Genomic DNA, 26108 nt, shown 5'->3' with positions numbered 1-26108 from the left:
AGTTTTAGTGAATTGGACGCATATCATTGTCAATGGTAGGTAATAAGTTAATTTTTCCTCATCATTTCCTTGTAATGTTAAAATATTTTCTGTTCACTTCCTGTAATTTTTTGATAATTTCCTGTTGATTTATGAGGTAATTCCAGATAGCTTCTTGTCCATTGGTCACTTCCTGTTGATTTTGGGGCATATCCAATAGGGGTGCACGATATCCATTTTTTGAAACTGATTCCGATATCGATAACTTCCTGCTCCTCAAAGCCGATACCAATATCGATAGCCGATAATAAATATATAAGTTTTTAAATGTCTATTGACCCTAGTTTTTGAACACCTGGAGGTTTACAAAAAAAAACAAAAAAAAAACTAGTGGTGGATTCAACAAAGATTTTCCTTTGAACATTATTGTAATGAACAAAACAAAAGAACAGTCTTGACTTCAAATAAAGTGCCAATATTTTTTCAAATAAGTATAATTTGAGTCAATCACAATCAATTAGTCAATATAATTGAAGATGTGTTTCCTGAACAATGAGCACTGAACTAAAACACAAACCCAACAGGTATTGTGCTTTGTCATCAGATAAAAATATTTGGTGCTACAGGAGAGGAGACTGTTCTTAACCTCAACTTTCTTAACCTGGGAGACAGGTTAGGACAGCAAGCCTATAAATAACCAAAGTTCCTCTCAATACCTTACTAACTTATAACTAACACTGTAAAATGCAAACATATAGTAGGTTCATCACTCATTCCTTATCACAAAAATATGGTAGAACAAAAAGGATTAATGGCTTGCCTTATAATAATCAATATAAATGGCAGTGAATGAACCCATTTTCAATAAAGTATGAGGTTTCTTCTCTGCATAGTATGAAATCCTACCAAGTATGCTGACAGGTCCAACATTACACTTCTATACTGTATGTCGGGGGTGAAAACCTACGGGCCCTGCATGGTTGCCGATCAAAGTATGGAAGCGTGTGGCAATCTCATCATACTTTGCCGGTAAACATTCATCTAAAAAGTGGCGGCGGCTTGGAATGATGAACCTGGCTCCAAATGACGAAGTAGCCGCCTGAATCCTATGTCTTCAACAAGGGAAAAGAGTTGGTTGTCTAGTGCCATCATTTCTGTGATCATCTTTGTGAAACTTTTCAAAGGCCTCGTTAAATGATACAACCCCAGCTTATTAGCTGGCTTTGGAATTGGATGGGCAGCTTCATTCGCAGGGTAGGTAACCACATTCCTTGCGCGTCCTCGTACTCTTTTAAAACTTCATCGAAGCGATTGTCATCTTTTAAGTGGCTTATTAAGATGTGTTTCTCGCCAGCCGTGCGGCACACTTGAGTGTGACGTCACAGAAAGGGGGCGCTTGATTTACAAACGCACACATCCCAATCCACCGACACCGTGCCAAAAATATTACAATACATATTATCAGTCCTATTAATAATGTTATTGGATTTATTGGGATGTCATAATTCCTGTTATCGGACCAATAATTATTGTGCACCAGTAATTTCCAAGCTACTTCCTGATTATTTCATGTCACATCCTGTTGGTGTATAGCAGGGGTCGGGAACCTTTTAGGCTGAGCGAGCCAAGAACACATATTTTTAAATGTAATTACGTGAGAGCCATACAATATGTTTAAAACTAAAAATACAAGTAATGTGTGCATTTTATGTAATTTCAACACTTTTAAAGTACAATGAATAACATTTTATTTCTTACCTTAAATGCGAATTCTGGTGCTGCAAGGTTTTGCTGATGGCTTTGTCGTCTGGTTGATACTTGGTGGGGTAAAGTTTCATGCAGGCGTTGAGAAACTTAGGATGTGTGTCTTTTCATGTTCACGAAGCGCCACAAATCTTGTTTTTCACCACCACGCACAGAGCAGTGCACACCGAAACAAGTAACATGAAACAGGTAGATTTTTTTTATTTAGCGAACTCATTGAAGGACTTGAATAAATCCTCCCCTCTTGTTGTCCCTTTAATAGTCAAAAACTTTCAATCACGCTGAACTGGGATAAATTGCATATGTCTGTTGACTCATCCAAAGGGAGAGAAAAAATGGTGCCGCATTTATGTCCTTCAGTTGCGTTGCCTCAATTCGATTTGACATCATGATGGTATGATCGTGAACAGTTCTTGCCGACAGACTGGGCATGTCTTTTATCCGTTTAATTATCTTGTCTTTATCCGAAAAGTCGTCAAAAACTCTCCACAAAGGGAAATCCCTCTGTCCATTCCTGCTGAAAAGTAAAATACTCCTTGTCTTTTTTCTGTTAGCTATCTTCTCAAAAGGTAAAATTAGCTTACAACGCAGAAAACGAAAATGAAAACGAGGTAAGTTTACTTCCTGATCTCAGGCACATCGACCGCTGTTTTCGACAGGAAAAATACAACAACCTCACTTGAACAGTGTTTCTGCCTCATCTGTGTTGCCTATGTGATTGATAGATAAATAGATAGATCGACACAACGACGTAAGTTTGCCTTTTTCCCACTAAAATTACTGCTAACCGGCTTTGTAGGTGCTGGTTGTAGTATATTGACTACGTGTCCCATCATCACCCTGGGCTCACGCAGCCAATGGCATGGGACTGGGGGGTTGGATCTAACGTAGCACATCTAGGTTGCTATTTGATGATAATTAGTTTGAAGTGCGCGAGTGTTGTCGGAGCATTAAAAAAGTTTACATATGCCGCAAAAGTCACTTCTGCTCATTTCTACGCAACACCAGCAGTGACTGTCACCGTTTCGCGCATTGTGCAAAGGCGTATAACGAAACTTTTTTTTAATAATTAAAGATTTGTCTGTGAACCAGATGCAGCCGTCAAGCCGTCCGCTACATCTGGCTTGCGAGCCATAGGTTCCCGACCCCTGGTTGAGAGGCATGTTTGGGTTACGCTATTTTGACTGGGATGGGGTGAATGAACGAATGTGACTGCGAACACAACACTGAGCCAAGTGCTGTAGTGCACACACTCGATCACACAAATCCCTAATTTCTGGTTTTACAGCGCCAATGTCGAATTCTAAGCATACCATTCTGTTAGTACAGTATGAATGTGTCACAAAGTGCCTGAAAGGGAGAACAACTCTGCGGGCCGGTTTGGACCACCTGGTAGGCTGCTTACGGCCCGTGGGCCAGAGGTTTGACCCCACTCCCTTAAGATAGTTGTGCTTAACCCTTTATGGTCCGGGCCTATTATATCAACAGTTAGCTCACTGCATGCATATTGTATTACCTGGCTGAGAGTACTTTAGAGCAAATAACTTGGCTGTTAGGAAGATCGCTGAAAAAAACAAGTTTTTAATATGTTTGTCTTAAATCAATGTTCTGTTCGTTGAAAGCACTCCAATGTGATCCTTACCTCTTTGTGGTCCAAAGCTGTTCAGGTGTTCCTTTGTTAAAGAGCCATATGAAAGAAATGCATTTCAATTATTCATTAAATGGGCCGAATATTTCAATAGTTGTAAAAAAAAACCGAGTTTGGCAATCTGTAGGCTGCTACAACTTTTACAAGCAGTGTAGATCAGTGGTTCCCAACCTTTTGCAAACTAGTGCAGATAGCCTGTGCATCACAGCACACAAAAACATTCATGCAATTTGCCTCAACCTAGACGTCTAATGGGCTCCGCCTCCCATGATCGAGAGAGTGCTGCCTTCGCCGGTCGGTCCGCCAATTGGAACCGGGTCACCAACCATTGTGTGTTTTTTAAGTTTAAAAAAAAAAAAACGCTGTCCAGATTGATGATCGTCCTGCCGGTGTTGTCAGATCTTTCTCCCTTGTTAGATGTTGCTGCTGAGGCTTTTGTGGTGATGAATGAATACTCTTTTACGTTCAGTGGGCCTACCATTATCCAAAGGTCCTAAATAAACAATTTACGTCATAAATATCCTTACGCAACATGAATACAGCGTAAATAAATGCTTAAGACGGATTAGCGACACGAAAAACAAATGAATGTATTAAACTCCGTTTGACTGCTGTCTATTCGTATCATTTTCTGCCCAACAAATTATAATGACACCTTATTTACAAATTGAGATAGAAGAGGACTGTTGTGTCCTTTGTACTTAGAGCACATTCGCTGCACGCAGGTAGTGTTCAAGACCCATACTGTTTAGTATCATTAAAGCCTGAGTTATACTTCCGCGTCAGACCTACGCCGTCAAGGAAGAATCGAGTTACGACCCTACGCCGTAGCCTGACGCGCACCTCTCGATTTTTGTAACCTTCGCGTCGCGTAGACGCGTATGACGTAGCGAAAACGGACTGTGATTGGTCCGCTCAGACTGTTGTTTCCGGTTTACCGCGAAAACACCGCCATTGTACAATAGAATCAAACATTGTTTTCTACACGCAAAAATGGACCAAGCCGACGGGAGTATCATCGAAGAGCAAGTCTCGTCAAGAAATTATTATTGTGATTGCCAAATGGCAAGGTCACCACAAGGACCATGATTTTTTTTTTTTGTTCTGCATCGATAGTATGTGTATTGTATATCGATCTATTAACAGCATGTAGTTCTGAGAGGAAAACGAACAAACGGTTAGCGAATGCGGAAGCAAGGTTGCGTTCACACCGATTGAGCCAGCCCGAGCAGGGCGGGCTCCCATCGAGTTTTAATTTTCATGTGGAAACTGTGATTCGCTGACACGTCTGTGACATTCGAGGCCTCGTCTGCAGTAGTCACGTGACTTTTGGCTGGCTCGACGCCGTTTTGGGAGCACTGCTTTGTTATGCCTCTACTTGATTTGCTTGAATCTGATTCGAGCAGGAAGGCTCGATCGAGTGTAACATGTCTAGTTAAAAGACACTGCTGATGAGCTGGAATTGGATGCAGGTAGTATTCTGACCAGCAGCAGAATGTGACAAAATCATGCCAGTCGTCACACTTGCATCACTAGTATAGAGGAAAGCTATTCTCCCAGTTCAACCCAACCGCTTCATAACTCCCAGCGTGCATAGTGCGCATAAAACATGGCACCCACCATAGGTCAAAACATGCACTAAATATTATCGATTTTAAAATCAATGGCAATATTTTATGTGTTGCTAATAACATTTTAGTAAAAGAGAACAATTGTGGGTTATTAGAGCAGACACGTCTTTAAGTCTGTGGTTCCCTTCAAAGTGCCCTTAGGTTTAAATGTTTTTTTTTTTTTTTAAACTTCCATGTATGCCATTTTTGGCCAGTGTCTTTTTTATGATAAAGTCATAAACGCTGATTTTAACTACAGCCAGCGGGGTCTGCAGGTCTTTGGATGTTGTTCTTGGTACTTTTATAACCTCTAGGATGAGTCGTCGTTGCATGACATGGCATGATGTGTTGGTTCTTGAGATTTTGTCGCCGGCTCCACTTTGTCTCACATGTTCCATTTAAGTGATTTATTGATTTTTATTTACCGTGCGATTAATTGACTTATTGCTTATTAGACATTCTTACTCATTAGGAATTGGGTTTATTAGTAGTATTAATAATGATAACTACTGAACATCCACATTTTCTTCCTTAGGTTACCTGCAACCCAAAAACGCGTACCCCAATGGCGACCAACTTCGTCATGAGCACGATGCCACCACCAACACCCCCAGCACCACCACCACCACCACCACCATCTTCTCTTCCTCCTCCTCCTCTTCCTCCTATTCAAACCTTCCAGCAGTCACCCCCTGCAGCTCCAAATGGGTTTCCCATTCAGGAGCCAGTGCTGGCTGAAATACCTGAGATAGCCATGATCTCGAACCCTATTCCTACCCAAGTAGTCACAGGGCCTCAGCCTCCACACCTAGATGTTGCCGGTGGCCCTTCTTCTGTTTCTGAGCTGCCGCTGGCTCCTCTGCCACCCCCACTCCCACCATCCTGCACTAAGAATCCCAACTGCAAGATCATGACCTTTCGTCCAACCATGGAGGAATTCAAAGACTTTGCGAAATACGTTGCCTACATGGAGAGTGAAGGAGCTCATCGTGCAGGTCTGGCCAAGGTGAGGACAACTCGTGTACATACGCTATTTAGTTTATTGTTGCACTCCAATACAGTAATCCAGGGCTGTCCAAAACGACTAATTTTCTCCCAATTAATCAGCCGACTATTTTTACGATTAGTCGACTATTCTTTTAATTTAAAACTTTTTATTTTTCTAATTACCTGGGTCTTTCCTATGGAAAGTCCAGGTAGTGCTGTTCTGCAACTTTATTCGTCTTATTACCTTGGTCTTTCCAAGGGAAAGAACAAGGTTATGTTGTTGTACAACTTTATTGTACTTCTTTATTATTATTCTTTATTACCTTGGTCTTTCTGAAAGAAAGAACAAGGTATTGTTATTGTGCAACTTTATTACCTTGGTCTTTCTGAAAGAAAGAACAAGGTATTGTTATTGTGCAACTTTATTACCTTGGTCTTTCTGAAAGAAAGAACAAGGTATTGTTATTGTGCAACTTTATTACCTTGGTCTTTCTGAAAGAAAGAACAAGGTATTGTTATTGTGCAACTTTATTGTACTTATTATTTATTCATCTTATTCTCCGCGTTTTTTTGAGCCAACGCACAGCCCAAACCGTAGCACCGATCGGCACAGTTCAAGTATCGGCACGACCGGAATTTTCGCGTGACGATGGGAATTTTTCAAACCGCCACGAAAAATTTTCCGTTCGCCCGTAAACGGCAATTTTCCGAAAAATAAAAAAAGTTTCAAAATGTATCTAGTCCTACAATTTTTGACCAAATCACATAATTTGGGCATCAAAAATTCCGGGACGGTGAGGGGCATAAAAGTTGTATACAGAATTTGGCAAAAATTTACGGTTCCCCGGAAATTTGCCAAAAACTTTCCTATTCATTTTGAATGGAAAAAAAACGCGCGCTTCACAGCCCGAACCGTTAGACCGATCGGCACCGTTCAAGTATCGGCACGACCGGAATTTTCGCGTGACACAGGAAACTTTACAAATGGCCCCGAAAATTTTTCCGTTCGTCCGTAAACGGCAATTTTCCGTGAAAAAAAAAAAAGTTTCAAAATGTATCTAGTCCTACAATTTTTGACCAAATCACATAATTTGGGCATCAAAAATTCCGGGACGGTGAGGGGCATAAAAGTTGTATACAGAATTTGGAAAAAAATTACGCTTCCTCGGAAATTTGCCAAAAACTATCCCATTCATTTCGAATGGGAAAAGTCCCATTCACTTCCAATGGGATTTCCAATGGAATTTACATTGCATTGATGCCATTGACGGCCATGCATGTCGAATCAACTGATGCCAATGTACTTGGATTCAACTGACTATATAGATGTCGATGCCATTGACTGCCATGGACGTCCAAAATTTTTCCCATTCATTTTCAATGGGGAAAAAACAAAATTACCCCAAATCAACAGAAAATGACCAGATATCAATAGGACGTGTCCCCCAAACTTCCCCAATTCCATTGACGCTTATGAAGGGTGCCGCCATTGACTTACATGGACGTCCAAAATTTTTCCCATTCATTTTCAATGGGGAAAAAACTAAATTTCTCCAAATCAACAGAAAATGACCAGATATCAATAGGACGTATATCCCAAACGTCCCCAATTCCATTGACGCTTATGGGGGGTGCTGCCATTGACGTCCATGGACGTCCAAAATTTTACCCATTCATTTTCAATGGGAAATTTTTTTTTTTCCCCAAATCAACAGAAAATGACTAGATATCAATAGGACCTGTCCCCCAAATGTCCCCGATTGCATTGCTACTTATGGAGGGTGATGCCATTGACGTCCAGGGACGTCCAAACTTCCCATTCATTTCCAATGGCATTTCTTCATGTTTGTTCATTCTTTTGATGCCAATGTACTTGGATTCCATTGACGGTTATGTAAGTTGATACCATTGACGTCCATGGACGTCCAAAATTTTTCCCATTCATTTTCAATGGGAATTTTTTTTTTTTCCCCAAATCAACAGAAAATGACTAGATATCATTAGGACGTGTCCCCCAAATGTCCCCGATTGCATTACCGCTTATGGGGGGTGATGCCATTGACGTCCATGGACGTCCAAACTTCCCAATCATTTCCAAAGCCATTTCTTCATGTTTGTTCATTTTATTGATGCCAATGTACTTGGATTCCATTGACGCTTATGTAAGTTGATACCATTGACGTCCATGGACGTCCAAAATTTTTCCCATTCATTTTCAATGGGATTTTTTTTTTTTTTTCCCAAATCAACAGAAAATGACTAGATATCATTAGGACGTTTCCCCCAAATGTCCCCGATTGCATTGCCGCTTATGGAGGGTGATGCCATTGACGTTCATGGACGTCTAAACTTCCCATTCATTTCCAATGGCATTTCTTCATGTTTGTTCATTTTATTGATGCCAATGTACTTGGATTCCATTGACGCTTATGTAAGTTAATACCATTGACGTCCATGGACGTCCAAAATTTTTCCCATTCATTTTCAATGGGAAATTTTTTTTTTTCCCCAAATCAACAGAAAATGACTAGATATCAATAGGACCTGTCCCCCAAATGTCCCCGATTGCATTGCTACTTATGGAGGGTGATGCCATTGACGTCCAGGGACGTCCAAACTTCCCATTCATTTCCAATGGCATTTCTTCATGTTTGTTCATTCTTTTGATGCCAATGTACTTGGATTCCATTGACGGTTATGTAAGTTGATACCATTGACGTCCATGGACGTCCAAAATTTTTCCCATTCATTTTCAATGGGAATTTTTTTTTTTTCCACAAATCAACAGAAAATGACTAGATATCAATAGGACGTGTCCCCCAAATGTCTCCGATTGCATTAACAATTATGAAGGGTGCCGCCATTGACGTCCATGGACGTCCAATTCTCCAGTTCATTTCTAATGGCTTTTTGTTTTGTGCCAATGACTGGCATTATCATCCATTCTATTGATAGACCTGAGTGGGGCTAAGATCTGTATCTCCACAGAGGAAAGACCAAGGTGTGTAATTTCTCCCGAAATTGCAGTTTCTAGTTGTACTTATTATTTATTCATCTTATTCTCCGCGTTTTTTTGAGCCAACGCACAGCCCAAACCGTAGCACCGATCGGCACAGTTCAAGTATCGGCACGACCGGAATTTTCGCGTGACGATGGGAATTTTTCAAACCGCCACGAAAAATTTTCCGTTCGCCCGTAAACGGCAATTTTCCGAAAAACAAAAAAAGTTTCAAAATGTATCTAGTCCTACAATTTTTGACCAAATCACATAATTTGGGCATCAAAAATTCCGGGACGGTGAGGGGCATAAAAGTTGTATACAGAATTTGGCAAAAATTTACGGTTCCCCGGAAATTTGCCAAAAACTTTCCTATTCATTTTGAATGGAAAAAAAACGCGCGCTTCACAGCCCGAACCGTTAGACCGATCGGCACCGTTCAAGTATCGGCACGACCGGAATTTTCGCGTGACACAGGAAACTTTACAAATGGCCCCGAAAATTTTTCCGTTCGTCCGTAAACGGCAATTTTCCGTGAAAAAAACAAAAGTTTCAAAATGTATCTAGTCCTACAATTTTTGACCAAATCACATAATTTGGGCATCAAAAATTCCGGGACGGTGAGGGGCATAAAAGTTGTATACAGAATTTGGAAAAAAATTACGCTTCCTCGGAAATTTGCCAAAAACTATCCCATTCATTTCGAATGGGAAAAGTCCCATTCACTTCCAATGGGATTTCCAATGGAATTTACATTGCATTGATGCCATTGACGGCCATGCATGTCGAATCTACTGATGCCAATGTACTTGGATTCAATTGACTATATGAATGTCGATGCCATTGACGGCCATGGACGTCCAAAATTTTTCCCATTCATTTTCAATGGGGAAAAAACAAAATTTCCCCAAATCAACAGAAAATGACCAGATATCAATAGGACGTGTCCCCCAAACTTCCCCAATTCCATTGACGCTTATGAAGGGTGCCGCCATTGACTTCCATGGACGTCCAAAATTTTTCCCATTCATTTTCAATGGGGAAAAAACTACATTTCTCCAAATCAACAGAAAATGACCAGATATCAATAGGACGTATATCCCAAACGTCCCCAATTCCATTGACGCTTATGGGGGGTGCTGCCATTGACGTCCATGGACGTCCAAAATTTTACCCATTCATTTTCAATGGGAAATTTTTTTTTTTCCCCAAATCAACAGAAAATGACTAGATATCAATAGGACCTGTCCCCCAAATGTCCCCGATTGCATTGCTGCTTATGGAGGGTGATGCCATTGACGTCCAGGGACGTCCAAACTTCCCATTCATTTCCAATGGCATTTCTTCATGTTTGTTCATTCTATTGATGCCAATGTACTTGGATTCCATTGACGCTTATGTAAGTTGATACCATTGACGTCCATGGACGTCCAAAATTTTTCCCATTCATTTTCAATGGGAAATTTTTTTTTTTCCCCAAATCAACAGAAAATGACTAGATATCATTAGGACGTGTCCCCCAAATGTCCCCGATTGCATTGCCGCTTATGGGGGGTGATGCCATTGACGTCCATGGACGTCCAAACTTCCCATTCATTTCCAAAGGCATTTCTTCATGTTTGTTCATTCTATTGATGCCAATGTACTTGGATTCCATTGACGCTTATGTAAGTTGATACCATTGACGTCCATGGACGTCCAAAATTTTTCCCATTCATTTTCAATGGGATTTTTTTTTTTTTCCCAAATCAACAGAAAATGACTAGATATCATTAGGACGTGTCCCCCAAATGTCCCCGATTGCATTGCCGCTTATGGAGGGTGATGCCATTGACGTTCATGGACGTCCAAACTTCCCATTCATTTCCAATGGCATTTCTTCATGTTTGTTCATTTTATTGATGCCAATGTACTTGGATTCCATTGACGCTTATGTAAGTTGATACCATTGACGTCCATGGACGTCCAAAATTTTTCCCATTCATTTTCAATGGGAAATTTTTTTTTTTTTCCCAAATCAACAGAAAATGACTAGATATCAATAGAACGTGTCCCCCAAACTTCCCCGATTCCATTAACAATTATGGAGGGTGCTGCCATTGACGGACATGGACGTCCAATTCTCCCAATCTTTTCTCATGGCTTTTACTTTGTTTAGTGCCATTGACTGGCATTATGGTCCATTCTATTGATAGACCTGAGTGGGGCTAAGATCTGTATCTCCACAGAGGAAAGACCAAGGTGTGTAATTTCTCCCGAAATTGCAGTTTCTAGTTGTACTTATTATTTATTCATCTTATTCTCCGCGTTTTTTTGAGCCAACGCACAGCCCAAACCGTAGCACCGATCGGCACAGTTCAAGTATCGGCACGACCGGAATTTTCGCGTGACGATGGGAATTTTTCAAACCGCCACGAAAAATTTTCCGTTCGCCCGTAAACGGCAATTTTCCGAAAAATAAAAAAAGTTTCAAAATGTATCTAGTCCTACAATTTTTGACCAAATCACATAATTTGGGCATCAAAAATTCCGGGACGGTGAGGGGCATAAAAGTTGTATACAGAATTTGGCAAAAATTTACGGTTCCCCGGAAATTTGCCAAAAACTTTCCTATTCATTTTGAATGGAAAAAAAACGCGCGCTTCACAGCCCGAACCGTTAGACCGATCGGCACCGTTCAAGTATCGGCACGACCGGAATTTTCGCGTGACACAGGAAACTTTACAAATGGCCCCGAAAATTTTTCCGTTCGTCCGTAAACGGCAATTTTCCGTGAAAAAAAAAAAAGTTTCAAAATGTATCTAGTCCTACAATTTTTGACCAAATCACATAATTTGGGCATCAAAAATTCCGGGACGGTGAGGGGCATAAAAGTTGTATACAGAATTTGGAAAAAAATTACGCTTCCTCGGAAATTTGCCAAAAACTATCCCATTCATTTCGAATGGGAAAAGTCCCATTCACTTCCAATGGGATTTCCAATGGAATTTACATTGCATTGATGCCATTGACGGTCATGCATGTCGAATCTACTGATGCCAATGTACTTGGATTCAACTGACTATATAGATGTCGATGCCATTGACTGCCATGGACGTCCAAAATTTTTCCCATTCATTTTCAATGGGGAAAAAACAAAATTACCCCAAATCAACAGAAAATGACCAGATATCAATAGGACGTGTCCCCCAAACTTCCCCAATTCCATTGACGCTTATGAAGGGTGCCGCCATTGACTTACATGGACGTCCAAAATTTTTCCCATTCATTTTCAATGGGGAAAAAACTAAATTTCTCCAAATCAACAGAAAATGACCAGATATCAATAGGACGTATATCCCAAACGTCCCCAATTCCATTGACGCTTATGGGGGGTGCTGCCATTGACGTCCATGGACGTCCAAAATTTTACCCATTCATTTTCAATGGGAAATTTTTTTTTTTTCCCAAATCAACAGAAAATGACTAGATATCAATAGGACCTGTCCCCCAAATGTCCCCGATTGCATTGCTGCTTATGGAGGGTGATGCCATTGACGTCCAGGGACGTCCAAACTTCCCATTCATTTCCAATGGCATTTCTTCATGTTTGTTCATTCTTTTGATGCCAATGTACTTGGATTCCATTGACGGTTATGTAAGTTGATACCATTGACGTCCATGGACGTCCAAAATTTTTCCCATTCATTTTCAATGGGAATTTTTTTTTTTTCCCCAAATCAACAGAAAATGACTAGATATCATTAGGACGTGTCCCCCAAATGTCCCCGATTGCATTGCCGCTTATGGGGGGTGATGCCATTGACGTCCATGGACGTCCAAACTTCCCATTCATTTCCAAAGGCATTTCTTCATGTTTGTTCATTCTATTGATGCCAGTGTACTTGGATTCCATTGACGCTTATGTAAGTTGATACCATTGACGTCCATGGACGTCCAAAATTTTTCCCATTCATTTTCAATGGGAATTTCTTTTTTTTTCCCAAATCAACAGAAAATGACTAGATATCATTAGGACGTGTCCCCCAAATGTCCCCGATTGCATTGCCGCTTATGGAGGGTGATGCCATTGACGTTCATGGACGTCCAAACTTCCCATTCATTTCCAATGGCATTTCTTCATGTTTGTTCATTTTATTGATGCCAATGTACTTGGATTCCATTGACGCTTATGTAAGTTGATACCATTGACGTCCATGGACGTCCAAAATTTTTCCCATTCATTTTCAATGGGAATTTTTTTTTTTTCCCAAATCAACAGAAAATGACTAGATATCATTAGGACGTGTCCCCCAAATTTCCCCGATTCCATTAACAATTATGAAAGGTGCCGCCATTGACGTCCATGGACGTCCAATTCTCCCATTCATTTCTAACGGCTTTTACTTTGTTTTTTGCCAATGACTGGCATTATGATCCATTCTATTGATAGACCTGAGTGGGGCTAAGATCTGTATCTCCACAGAGGAAAGACCAAGGTGTGTAATTTCTCCCGAAATTGCAGTTTCTAGTTGTACTTATTATTTATTCATCTTATTCTCCGCGTTTTTTTGAGCCAACGCACAGCCCAAACCGTAGCACCGATCGGCACAGTTCAAGTATCGGCACGACCGGAATTTTCGCGTGACGATGGGAATTTTTCAAACCGCCACGAAAAATTTTCCGTTCGCCCGTAAACGGCAATTTTCCGAAAAATAAAAAAAGTTTCAAAATGTATCTAGTCCTACAATTTTTGACCAAATCACATAATTTGGGCATCAAAAATTCCGGGACGGTGAGGGGCATAAAAGTTGTATACAGAATTTGGCAAAAATTTACGGTTCCCCGGAAATTTGCCAAAAACTTTCCTATTCATTTTGAATGGAAAAAAAACGCGCGCTTCACAGCCCGAACCGTTAGACCGATCGGCACCGTTCAAGTATCGGCACGACCGGAATTTTCGCGTGACACAGGAAACTTTACAAATGGCCCCGAAAAATTTTCCGTTCGTCCGTAAACGGCAATTTTCCGTGAAAAAAAAAAAAGTTTCAAAATGTATCTAGTCCTACAATTTTTGACCAAATCACATAATTTGGGCATCAAAAATTCCGGGACGGTGAGGGGCATAAAAGTTGTATACAGAATTTGGAAAAAAATTACGCTTCCTCGGAAATTTGCCAAAAACTATCCCATTCATTTCGAATGGGAAAAGTTCCCATTCACTTAATGGGAAAAGTCCCATTCACTTCCAATGGGATTTCCCATGGAATTTACATTGCATTGATGCCATTGACGGACATGCATGTCGAATCTACTGATGCCAATGTACTTGGATTCAATTGACTATATTGATGTCAATGCCATTGACTGCCATGGACGTCCAAAATTTTTCCCATTCATTTTCAATGGGGAAAAAACAAAATTACCCCAAATCAACAGAAAATGACCAGATATCAATAGGACGTGTCCCCCAAACTTCCCCAATTCCATTGACGCTTATGAAGGGTGCCGCCATTGACTTACATGGACGTCCAAAATTTTTCCCATTCATTTTCAATGGGAAAAAACTAAATTTCTCCAAATCAACAGAAAATGACCAGATATCAATAGGACGTATACCCCAGACGTCCCCAACTCCATTGACGCTTATGGGGGGTGCTGCCATTGACGTCCATGGACGTCCAAAATTTTACCCATTCATTTTCAATGGGGAAAAAATACAATTTCCCCTAATCAACAGAAAATGACCAGATATCAATAGGACGTAAACCCCAAACTTCCCGAATTCCATTTACGCTTATGGAGGGTGATGCCATTGATGGCCATGGACGTCCAAATTTCCCATTCTTTTTTAATGGCGTTTTATCATGTTATGTCATTCTTTTGATGCCAATGTACTTGGATTCCATTGACGCCAATGTAGGTTGATACCATTGACGTCCATGAATGTCCACATTTTTTGATTGATTGATTGATGATGAAGTCGGCCCCGTCTGCTCGATGGACGTCAACGGAAACTTTTGACGTCGGCGCCGTTCGCACGTTGGACGTCGGCGACATTTGCTAGTTACCTTGGTCTTTCTGAAAGAAAGACCAAGGTATTGTTATTGTGCAACTTTATTGTACTTATTACCTTGGTCTTTCTGAAAGAAAGAACAAGGTATTGTTATTGTGCAACTTTATTGTACTTATTATTTATTCATCTTATTCTCCGCGTTTTTTTGAGCCAACGCACAGCCCAAACCGTAGCACCGATCGGCACAGTTCAAGTATCGGCACGACCGGAATTTTCGCGTGACGATGGGAATTTTTCAAACCGCCACGAAAAATTTTCCGTTCGCCCGTAAACGGCAATTTTCCGAAAAATAAAAAAAGTTTCAAAATGTATCTAGTCCTACAATTTTTGACCAAATCACATAATTTGGGCATCAAAAATTCCGGGACGGTGAGGGGCATAAAAGTTGTATACAGAATTTGGCAAAAATTTACGGTTCCCCGGAAATTTGCCAAAAACTTTCCTATTCATTTTGAATGGAAAAAAAACGCGCGCTTCACAGCCCGAACCGTTAGACCGATCGGCACCGTTCAAGTATCGGCACGACCGGAATTTTCGCGTGACACAGGAAACTTTACAAATGGCCCCGAAAATTTTTCCGTTCGTCCGTAAACGGCAATTTTCCGTGAAAAAAAAAAAAGTTTCAAAATGTATCTAGTCCTACAATTTTTGACCAAATCACATAATTTGGGCATCAAAAATTCCGGGACGGTGAGGGGCATAAAAGTTGTATACAGAATTTGGAAAAAAATTACGCTTCCTCGGAAATTTGCCAAAAACTATCCCATTCATTTCGAATGGGAAAAGTCCCATTCACTTCCAATGGGATTTCCAATGGAATTTACATTGCATTGATGCCATTGACGGCCATGCATGTCGAATCAACTGATGCCAATGTACTTGGATTCAACTGACTATATAGATGTCGATGCCATTGACTGCCATGGACGTCCAAAATTTTTCCCATTCATTTTCAATGGGGAAAAAACAAAATTACCCCAAATCAACAGAAAATGACCAGATATCAATAGGACGTGTCCCCCAAACTTCCCCAATTCCATTGACGCTTATGAAGGGTGCCGCCATTGACTTACATGGACGTCCAAAATTTTTCCCATTCATTTTCAATGGGGAAAAAACTAAATTTCTCCAAATCAACAGAAAATGACCAGATATCAATAGGACGTATATCCCAAACGTCCCCAATTCCATTGACGCTTATGGGGGGTGCTGCCATTGACGTCCATGGACGTCCAAAATTTTACCCATTCATTTTCAATGGGAAATTTTTTTTTTTCCCCAAATCAACAGAAAATGACTAGATATCAATAGGACCTGTCCCCCAAATGTCCCCGATTGCATTGCTACTTATGGAGGGTGATGCCATTGACGTCCAGGGACGTCCAAACTTCCCATTCATTTCCAATGGCATTTCTTCATGTTTGTTCATTCTTTTGATGCCAATGTACTTGGATTCCATTGACGGTTATGTAAGTTGATACCATTGACGTCCATGGACGTCCAAAATTTTTCCCATTCATTTTCAATGGGAATTTTTTTTTTTTCCCCAAATCAACAGAAAATGACTAGATATCATTAGGACGTGTCCCCCAAATGTCCCCGATTGCATTACCGCTTATGGGGGGTGATGCCATTGACGTCCATGGACGTCCAAACTTCCCAATCATTTCCAAAGCCATTTCTTCATGTTTGTTCATTTTATTGATGCCAATGTACTTGGATTCCATTGACGCTTATGTAAGTTGATACCATTGACGTCCATGGACGTCCAAAATTTTTCCCATTCATTTTCAATGGGATTTTTTTTTTTTTTTCCCAAATCAACAGAAAATGACTAGATATCATTAGGACGTTTCCCCCAAATGTCCCCGATTGCATTGCCGCTTATGGAGGGTGATGCCATTGACGTTCATGGACGTCTAAACTTCCCATTCATTTCCAATGGCATTTCTTCATGTTTGTTCATTTTATTGATGCCAATGTACTTGGATTCCATTGACGCTTATGTAAGTTAATACCATTGACGTCCATGGACGTCCAAAATTTTTCCCATTCATTTTCAATGGGAAATTTTTTTTTTTCCCCAAATCAACAGAAAATGACTAGATATCAATAGGACCTGTCCCCCAAATGTCCCCGATTGCATTGCTACTTATGGAGGGTGATGCCATTGACGTCCAGGGACGTCCAAACTTCCCATTCATTTCCAATGGCATTTCTTCATGTTTGTTCATTCTTTTGATGCCAATGTACTTGGATTCCATTGACGGTTATGTAAGTTGATACCATTGACGTCCATGGACGTCCAAAATTTTTCCCATTCATTTTCAATGGGAATTTTTTTTTTTTCCACAAATCAACAGAAAATGACTAGATATCAATAGGACGTGTCCCCCAAATGTCTCCGATTGCATTAACAATTATGAAGGGTGCCGCCATTGACGTCCATGGACGTCCAATTCTCCAGTTCATTTCTAATGGCTTTTTGTTTTGTGCCAATGACTGGCATTATCATCCATTCTATTGATAGACCTGAGTGGGGCTAAGATCTGTATCTCCACAGAGGAAAGACCAAGGTGTGTAATTTCTCCCGAAATTGCAGTTTCTAGTTATTTATTCATCTTATTCTCCGCGTTTTTTTGAGCCAACGCACAGCCCAAACCGTAGCACCGATCGGCACAGTTCAAGTATCGGCACGACCGGAATTTTCGCGTGACGATGGGAATTTTTCAAACCGCCACGAAAAATTTTCCGTTCGCCCGTAAACGGCAATTTTCCGAAAAATAAAAAAAGTTTAAAAATGTATCTAGTCCTACAATTTTTGACCAAATCGCATAATTTGGGCATCAAAAATTCCGGGACATTGAGGGGCATAAAAGTTGTATACAGAATTTGGCAAAAATTTACGGTTCCCCGGAAATTTGCCAAAAACTTTCCTATTCATTTTGAATGGAAAAAAAACGCGCGCTTCACAGCCCGAACCGTGAGACCGATCGGCACCGTTCAAGTATCGGCACGACCGGAATTTTCGCGTGACACAGGAAACTTTACAAATGGCCCCGAAAATTTTTCCGTTCGTCCGTAAACGGCAATTTTCCGTGAAAAAAAAAAAAGTTTCAAAATGTATCTAGTCCTACAATTTTTGACCAAATCACATAATTTGGGCATCAAAAATTCCGGGACGGTGAGGGGCATAAAAGTTGTATACAGAATTTGGAAAAAAATTACGCTTCCTCGGAAATTTGCCAAAAACTATCCCATTCATTTCGAATGGGAAAAGTTCCCATTCACTTCCAATGGGATTTCCAACGGAATTTACATTGCATTGATGCCATTGACGGCCATGCATGTCGAATCTACTGATGCCAATGTACTTGGATTCAATTGACTATATGGATGTCGATGCCATTGACGGCCATGGACGTCCAAAATTTTTCCCATTCATTTTCAATGGGGAAAAAACTACATTTCCCCAAATCAACAGAAAATGACCAGATATCAATAGGACGTGTCCCCCAAACGTCCCCAACTCCATTGAGGCTTATAGGGGGTGCTGCCATTGTCGTCCATGGACGTCCAAAATTTTTCCCATTCATTTTCAATGGGGGAAAAACTAAATTTCCCCAAATCAACAGAAAATGACCAGATATCAATAGGACGTGTCCCCCAAACGTCCCCAACTCCATTGACGCTTATGGGGGGTGCTGCCATTGACGTCCATGGACGTCCAAAAATTTTCCCATTCATTTTCAATGGGAAATTTTTTTTTTTCCCCAAATCAACAGAAAATGACTAGATATCATTAGGACGTGTCCCCCAAATGTCCCCGATTGCATTGCCGCTTATGGAGGGTGATTCCATTGACGTCCATGGACGTCCAAACTTCCCATTCATTTCCAATGGCATTTCTTCATGTTTGTTCATTCTATTGATGCCAATGTACTTGGATTCCATTGACGCTTATGTAAGTTGATACCATTGACGTCCATGGACGTCCAAAATTTTTCCCATTCATTTTCAATGGGAATTTTTTTTTTTCCCCAAATCAACAGAAAATGACTAGATATCAATAGGACGTGTCCCCCAAATGTCCCCGATTGCATTGCCTCTTATGGAGGGTGATGCCATTGACGGCCACGGACGTCCAAACTTCCCTTTTATTTCCAATGGCATTTCTTCATGTTTGTTCATTCTATTGATGCAAATGTACTTGGATTCCATTGACGCTTATGTAAGTTGATACCACTGACGTCCATGGACGTCCAAAATTTTTCCCATTCATTTTCAATGGGAATTTTTTTTTTTTCCCCAAATCAACAGAAAATGACTAGATATCATTAGGACGTGTCCCCCAAATGTCCCCGATTGCATTGCCGCTTATGGGGGGTGATGCCATTGACGGCCACGGACGTCCAAACTTCCCTTTTATTTCCAATGGCATTTCTTCATGTTTGTTCATTCTATTGATGCAAATGTACTTGGATTCCATTGACGCTTATGTAAGTTGATACCACTGACGTCCATGGACGTCCAAAATTTTTCCCATTCATTTTCAATGGGAATTTTTTTTTCTCCCCAAATCAACAGAAAATGACTAGATATCAATAGGACGTGTCCCCCAAATGTCTCCGATTGCATTAACAATTATGAAGGGTGCCGCCATTGACGTCCATGGACGTCCAATTCTCCTATTCATTTCTAATGGCTTTTTGTTTTGTGCCAATGACTGGCATTATGATCCATTCTATTGATAGACCTGAGTGGGGCTAAGATCTGTATCTCCACAGAGGAAAGACCAAGGTGTGTAATTTCTCCCGAAATTGCAGTTTCTAGTTACCTTGGTCTTTCCAAGGGAAAGAACAAGGTTATGTTGTTGTACAACTTTATCGTACTTATTTTTATTATTTTTAATTTTATTATTATTATTCATCTTATTCTCCGCGTTTTTTCGGCGCGCCGCACAGCCCGAACCGCTGCACCGATCGGCACCGTTCGGATATCGAAACGTCCGGAATTTTTGCGCGACGATGGCTTTTTTAAAAAGGGCCCCGAAAAATTTTCCGTTTTCCCGCAAACGGCAATTTTCCAGATTTTTTTTTTTTTTTCAAAATGTATCTAGTCCTACAATTTTTGACCAAATCACATAATTTGGGTATCAAAAATTCCGGGACGGTGAGGGGCATAAAAGTTGTATACAGAATTTGGAAAAAATTTACGGTTCCCCGGAAATTTGCCAAAAACTCTCCCATTCATTTCTAATGGGAAAAGTTCCCATTCACTTACAATGGGATTTCAATGGAATTTACATTGCATTGATGCCATTGACGGCCATGCATGTCGAATCTATTGATGCCAATGTACTTGGATTCAATTGACTATATGGATGTCGATGCCATTGACGGCCATGGACGTCCAAAAATTTTCCCATTCATTTTCAATGGGGAAAAAACTACATTTCCCCAAATCAACAGAAAATGACCAGATATCAATAGGACGTGTCCCCCAAACGTCCCCAACTCCATTGACGCTTATGGGGAGTGCTGCCATTGACGTCCATGGACGTCCAAAAATTTTCCCATTCATTTTCAATGGGAATTTTTTTTTTTTCCCCAAATCAACAGAAAAGGACTAGATATCATTAGGACGTGTCCCCCAAATGTCCCCGATTGCATTGCCGCTTATGAAGGGTGATTCCATTGACGTCCATGGACGTCCAAACTTCCCATTCATTTCCAATGGCATTTCTTCATGTTTGTTCATTCTATTGATGCCAATGTACTTGGATTCCATTGACGGTTATGTAAGATGATACCATTGACGTCCATGGATGTCCAAAATTTTTCCCATTCATTTTCAATGGGAACATTTTTTTTTTCCCCCAAATCAACAGAAAATGACTAGATATCAATAGGACGTGTCCCCCAAATGTCCCCGATTGCATTCCCGCTTATGGAGGGTGATGCCATTGACGTTCATGGACGTCCAAACTTCCCATTAAATCCCAATGGCATTTCTTCATGTTTGTTCATTCTATTGATGCCAATGTACTTGGATTCCATTGACGCTTATGTAAGTTGATACCATTGACGTCCATGGACGTCCAAAAATTTTCCCATTCATTTTCAATGGGAATTTTTTTTCCCCCCCAAATCAACAGAAAATGACTAGATATCAATAGGACGTGTCCCCCAAATGTCCCCGATTGCATTGCCTCTTATGGAGGGTGATGCCATTGACGTTCATGGACGTCCAAACTTCCCATTCATTTCCAATGGCATTTCTTCATGTTAGTTCATTCTATTGATGCCAATGTACTTGGATTCCATTGACGCTTATGTAAATTGATACCATTGACGTCCATGGACGTCCAAAAATTTTCCCATTCATTTTCAATGGGAATTTTTTTTTTTTCCCCAAATCAACAGAAAATGACTAGATATCATTAGGACGTGTCCCCCAAATGTCCCCGATTGCATTCCCGCTTATGGAGGGTGATGCCATTGACATTCATTGACGTCCAAACTTCCCATTAAATCCCAATGGCATTTCTTCATGTTTGTTCATTCTATTGATGCCAATGTACTTGGATTCCATTGACGCTTATGTAAGTTGATACCACTGACGTCCATGGACGTCCAAAAATTTTCCCATTCATTTTCAATGGGAATTTTTTTTTTTTCCCCAAATCAACAGAAAATGACTAGATATCATTAGGACGTGTCCCCCAAATGTCCCCGATTGCATTCCCGCTTATGGAGGGTGATGCCATTGGCATTCATTGACGTCCAAACTTCCCATTAAATCCCAATGGCATTTCTTCATGTTTGTTCATTCTATTGATGCCAATGTACTTGGATTCCATTGACGCTTATGTAAGTTGATACCACTGACGTCCATGGACGTCCAAAAATTTTCCCATTCATTTTCAATGGGAATTTTTTTTTTCCCCCAAATCAACAGAAAATGACTAGATATCAATAGGACGTGTCCCCCAAATGTCCCCGATTGCTAGCCTCTTATGGAGGGTGATGCCATTGACGTCCACGGACGTCCAAACTTCCCATTCATTTCCAATGGCATTTCTTCATGTTTGTTCATTCTATTGATGCCAATGTACTTGGTATCCATTGACGCTTATGTAAGTTTATACCATTGACGTCCATGGACGTCCAAAATTTTTCCCATTCATTTTCAATGGGAATTTTTTTTTTTTCCCCAAATCAACAAAAAATGACCAGATATCAATAGGACCTGTCCCCCAAATGTCCCCGATTGCATTGCTGCTTATGGAGGGTGATGCCATTGACGTCCAGGGACGTCCAAACTTCCCATTCATTTTCAATGGCATTTCTTCATGTTTGTTCATTCTTTTGATGCCAATGTACTTGGATTCCATTGACGCTTATGTAAGTTGATACCATTGACGTCCATGGACGTCCAAAATTTTTCCCATTCATTTTCAATGGGAAATTTTTTTTTTTCCCCAAATCAACAGAAAATGACTAGATATCATTAGGACGTGTCCCCCAAATGTCCCCGATTGCATTGCCGCTTATGGGGGGTGATGCCATTGACGTCCATGGACGTCCAAACTTCCCATTCATTTCCAAAGGCATTTCTTCATGTTTGTTCATTCTATTGATGCCAATGTACTTGGATTCCATTGACGCTTATGTAAGTTGATACCATTGACGTCCATGGACGTCCAAAATTTTTCCCATTCATTTTCAATGGGATTTTTTTTTTTTTCCCCAAATCAACAGAAAATGACTAGATATCATTAGGACGTGTCCCCCAAATGTCCCCGATTGCATTGCCGCTTATGGAGGGTGATGCCATTGACGTTCATGGACGTCCAAACTTCCCATTCATTTCCAATGGCATTTCTTCATGTTTGTTCATTTTATTGATGCCAATGTACTTGGATTCCATTGACGCTTATGTAAGTTGATACCATTGACGTCCATGGACGTCCAAAATTTTTCCCATTCATTTTCAATGGGAAAATTTTTTTTTTCCCCAAATCAACAGAAAATGACTAGATATCAATAGGACGTGTCCCCCAAACTTCCCCGATTCCATTAACAATTATGGAGGGTGCTGCCATTGACGGACATGGACGTCCAATTCTCCCAATCTTTTCTAATGGCTTTAACTTTGTTTAGTGCCAATGACTGGCATTATGGTCCATTCTATTGATAGACCTGAGTGGGGCTAAGATTTGTATCTCCACAGAGGAAAGACCAAGGTGTGTAATTTCTCCCGAAATTGCAGTTTCTAGTTATTATTATTACCTTGGTCTTTCCAAGGGAAAGAACAAGGTTATGTTGTTGTACAACTTTATTGTACTTCTTTATTATTATTCTTTATTATTATTATTATTCAATAATTGTTGACGTTTTTTTCGGCGCGCCGCGCAGCCCGAACCATAGCACCGATCGGCACCGTTCAAGTATCGGCACGACCGGAATTTTCGCGCGACGATGGGAATTTTTCAAACGGCCCCGAAAAATTTTCCGTTCGCCCGTAAACGGCAAATTTCCGAAAAAAAAAAAAAGTTTCAAAACGCTACTTGTCCTACAATTTTTGACCAAATCACATAATTTGGGTATCAAAAATTCCGGGACGGTGAGGGGCATAAAAGTTGTATACAGAATTTGACAAAAATTTACGGTTCCCCGGAAATTTGCCAAAAACTTTCCTATTCATTTTGAATGGAAAAAAAACGTGCGCTTCACAGCCCGAACCATAGCACCGATCGCCATCGTTCAAGTTTTGGCATGACCGGAATTTTCGTGCGACGCAGGGTCTTTTTCAAACGGCCCCGAAAAATTTTCCGTTTGCCCGTAAACGGCAATTTTCCGTAAAAAAAACAAAAGTTTCAAAACGCTACTTGTCCTACAATTTTTGACCAAATCACATAAATTGGACATCAAAAATTCCGGGACGGTGGGGGGCATAAAGATTGTATACAGAATTTGGAAAAAAATTACGGTTCCCCGGATATTTGCCAAAAACTATCCCATTCATTTCTAATGGGAAAATTTCCCATTCACTTCCAATGGGATTTCCATTGGAATTTACATCATTGATGCCATTGACGGCCATAAATGTCGAATCTATTGATGCCAATGTACTTGGATTCAATTGACTATATGGATGTCGATGCCAATGACGGCCATGGACGTCCAAAATTTTTCCCATTCATTTTCAATGGGGAAAAAACTACATTTCCCCAAATCAACAGAAAATGACCAGATATCAATAGGACGTGTCCCCCAAACGTCCCCAACTCCATTGACGCTTATAGGGGGTTCTGCCATTGACGGCCATGGACGTCCAAAATTTTTCCCATTCATTTTCAATGGGGAAAAAACTAAATTTCCCCAAATCAACAGAAAATGACCAGATATTAATAGGACGTATACCCCAAACGTCCCCAACTCCATTGACGCTTATGGGGGGTGCTGCCATTGACGTCCATGGACGTCCAAAATTTTTCCCATTCATTTTCAATGGGGAAAAAACTAAATTTCCCCAAATCAACAGAAAATGACTAGATGTCAATAGGACGTGTCCCCCAAACTTCCCCAATTCCATTTACGCTTATGGAGGGTGATGCCATTGACGTTCATGGACGTCCAAACTTCCCATTCATTTCCAATGGCATTTCTTCATGTTTGTTCATTCTATTGATGCCAATGTACTTGGATTCAATTGACGCTTATGTAAGTTGATACCATTGACGTCCATGGACGTCCAAAATTTTTCCCATTCATTTTCAATGGGATTTTTTTTTTTTCCCCAAATCAACAGAAAATGACTAGATATCATTAGGACGTGTCCCCCAAATGTCCCCGATTGCATTGCCGCTTATGGAGGGTGATGCCATTGACGTCCATGGACGTCCAAACTTCCCATTCATTTTCCAATGGCATTTCTTCATGTTTGTTCATTCTATTGATGCCAATGTACTTGGATTCTATTGACGCTTATGTAAGTTGATACCATTGACGTCCATGGACGTCCAAAATTTTTCCCATTCATTTTCAATGGGAAATTTTTTTTTTTCCCCAAATCAATAAAATATGACCAGATATCAATAGGACGTGTCCCCCAAACTTCCCCAATTCCATTGAAGCTTATGGCGGGTACCGCCATTGACGGCCATGGACGTCCAAATGTCCCATTCATTTCTAATGGCTATAAATTATGTTTTTTCATTCTCTTGATGCCAATGTACTTGGATTCCATTGACGCCTCTATAAGTTGATACCATTGACGTCCATGGACGTCCAAAATTTTTCCCATTCATTTTCAATGGGGAAAAAACTAAATTTCCCCAAATCAACAGAAAATGACCAGATATTAATAGGACGTATACCCCAAACGTCCCCAACTCCATTGACGCTTATGGGGGGTGCTGCCATTGACGTCCATGGACGTCCAAAATTTTTCCCATTCATTTTCAATGGGGAAAAAACTAAATTTCCCCAAATCATCAGAAAATGACCAGTTATCAATAGTACGTCTCCCCCAAACGTTCCGAACTCCATTGACGCTTATAGGGGGTGCTGCCATTGACGTCCATGGACGTCCAAAAATTTTCCCATTCATTTTCAATGGGGAAAAAACTAAATTTCCCCAAATCAACAGAAAATGACCAGATATTAATAGGACGTATACCCCAAACGTCCCCAACTCCATTGACGCTTATGGGGGGTGCTGCCATTGACGTCCATGGACGTCCAAAAATTTTCCCATTCATTTTCAATGGGAATTTTTTTTTTTTCCCCAAATCAACAGAAAATGACTAGATATCATTAGGACGTGTCCCCCAAATGTCCCCGATTGCATTGCCGCTTATGGAGGGTGATGCCATTGACGTTCATGGACGTCCAAACTTCCCATTAAATCCCAATGGCATTTCTTCATGTTTGTTCATTCTATTGATGCCAATGTACTTGGATTCCATTGACGCTTATGTAAGTTGATACCATTGACGTCCATGGACGTCCAAAATTTTTCCCATTCATTTTCAATGGGAAATTTTTTTTTTCCCCAAAT

General features: G+C 40.5%; 1 protein-coding gene across 1 annotated transcript in view; it reads left to right on the top strand.

Annotated features, from left to right (window-relative positions):
* kdm4b (lysine (K)-specific demethylase 4B) overlaps positions 1 to 26108 on the top strand; it is a 73083-nt gene that overhangs the window by 864 nt on the left and 46111 nt on the right. The window contains exon 2 of the mRNA XM_057841463.1: positions 5537 to 6007. Within this exon, the coding sequence (XP_057697446.1) occupies positions 5567 to 6007 (441 nt within the window). The 5' untranslated portion in view covers positions 5537 to 5566. The remainder of the gene's footprint in view (positions 1 to 5536; positions 6008 to 26108) is intronic.

This window comes from Corythoichthys intestinalis, chromosome 7, assembly GCF_030265065.1.
Source record: "Corythoichthys intestinalis isolate RoL2023-P3 chromosome 7, ASM3026506v1, whole genome shotgun sequence".
Classification (NCBI taxonomy): domain Eukaryota; kingdom Metazoa; phylum Chordata; class Actinopteri; order Syngnathiformes; family Syngnathidae; genus Corythoichthys; species Corythoichthys intestinalis.
The sequence above is the reverse complement of the archived record's forward strand: the minus strand, read 5'-3'. Positions and strand labels throughout refer to the sequence as shown.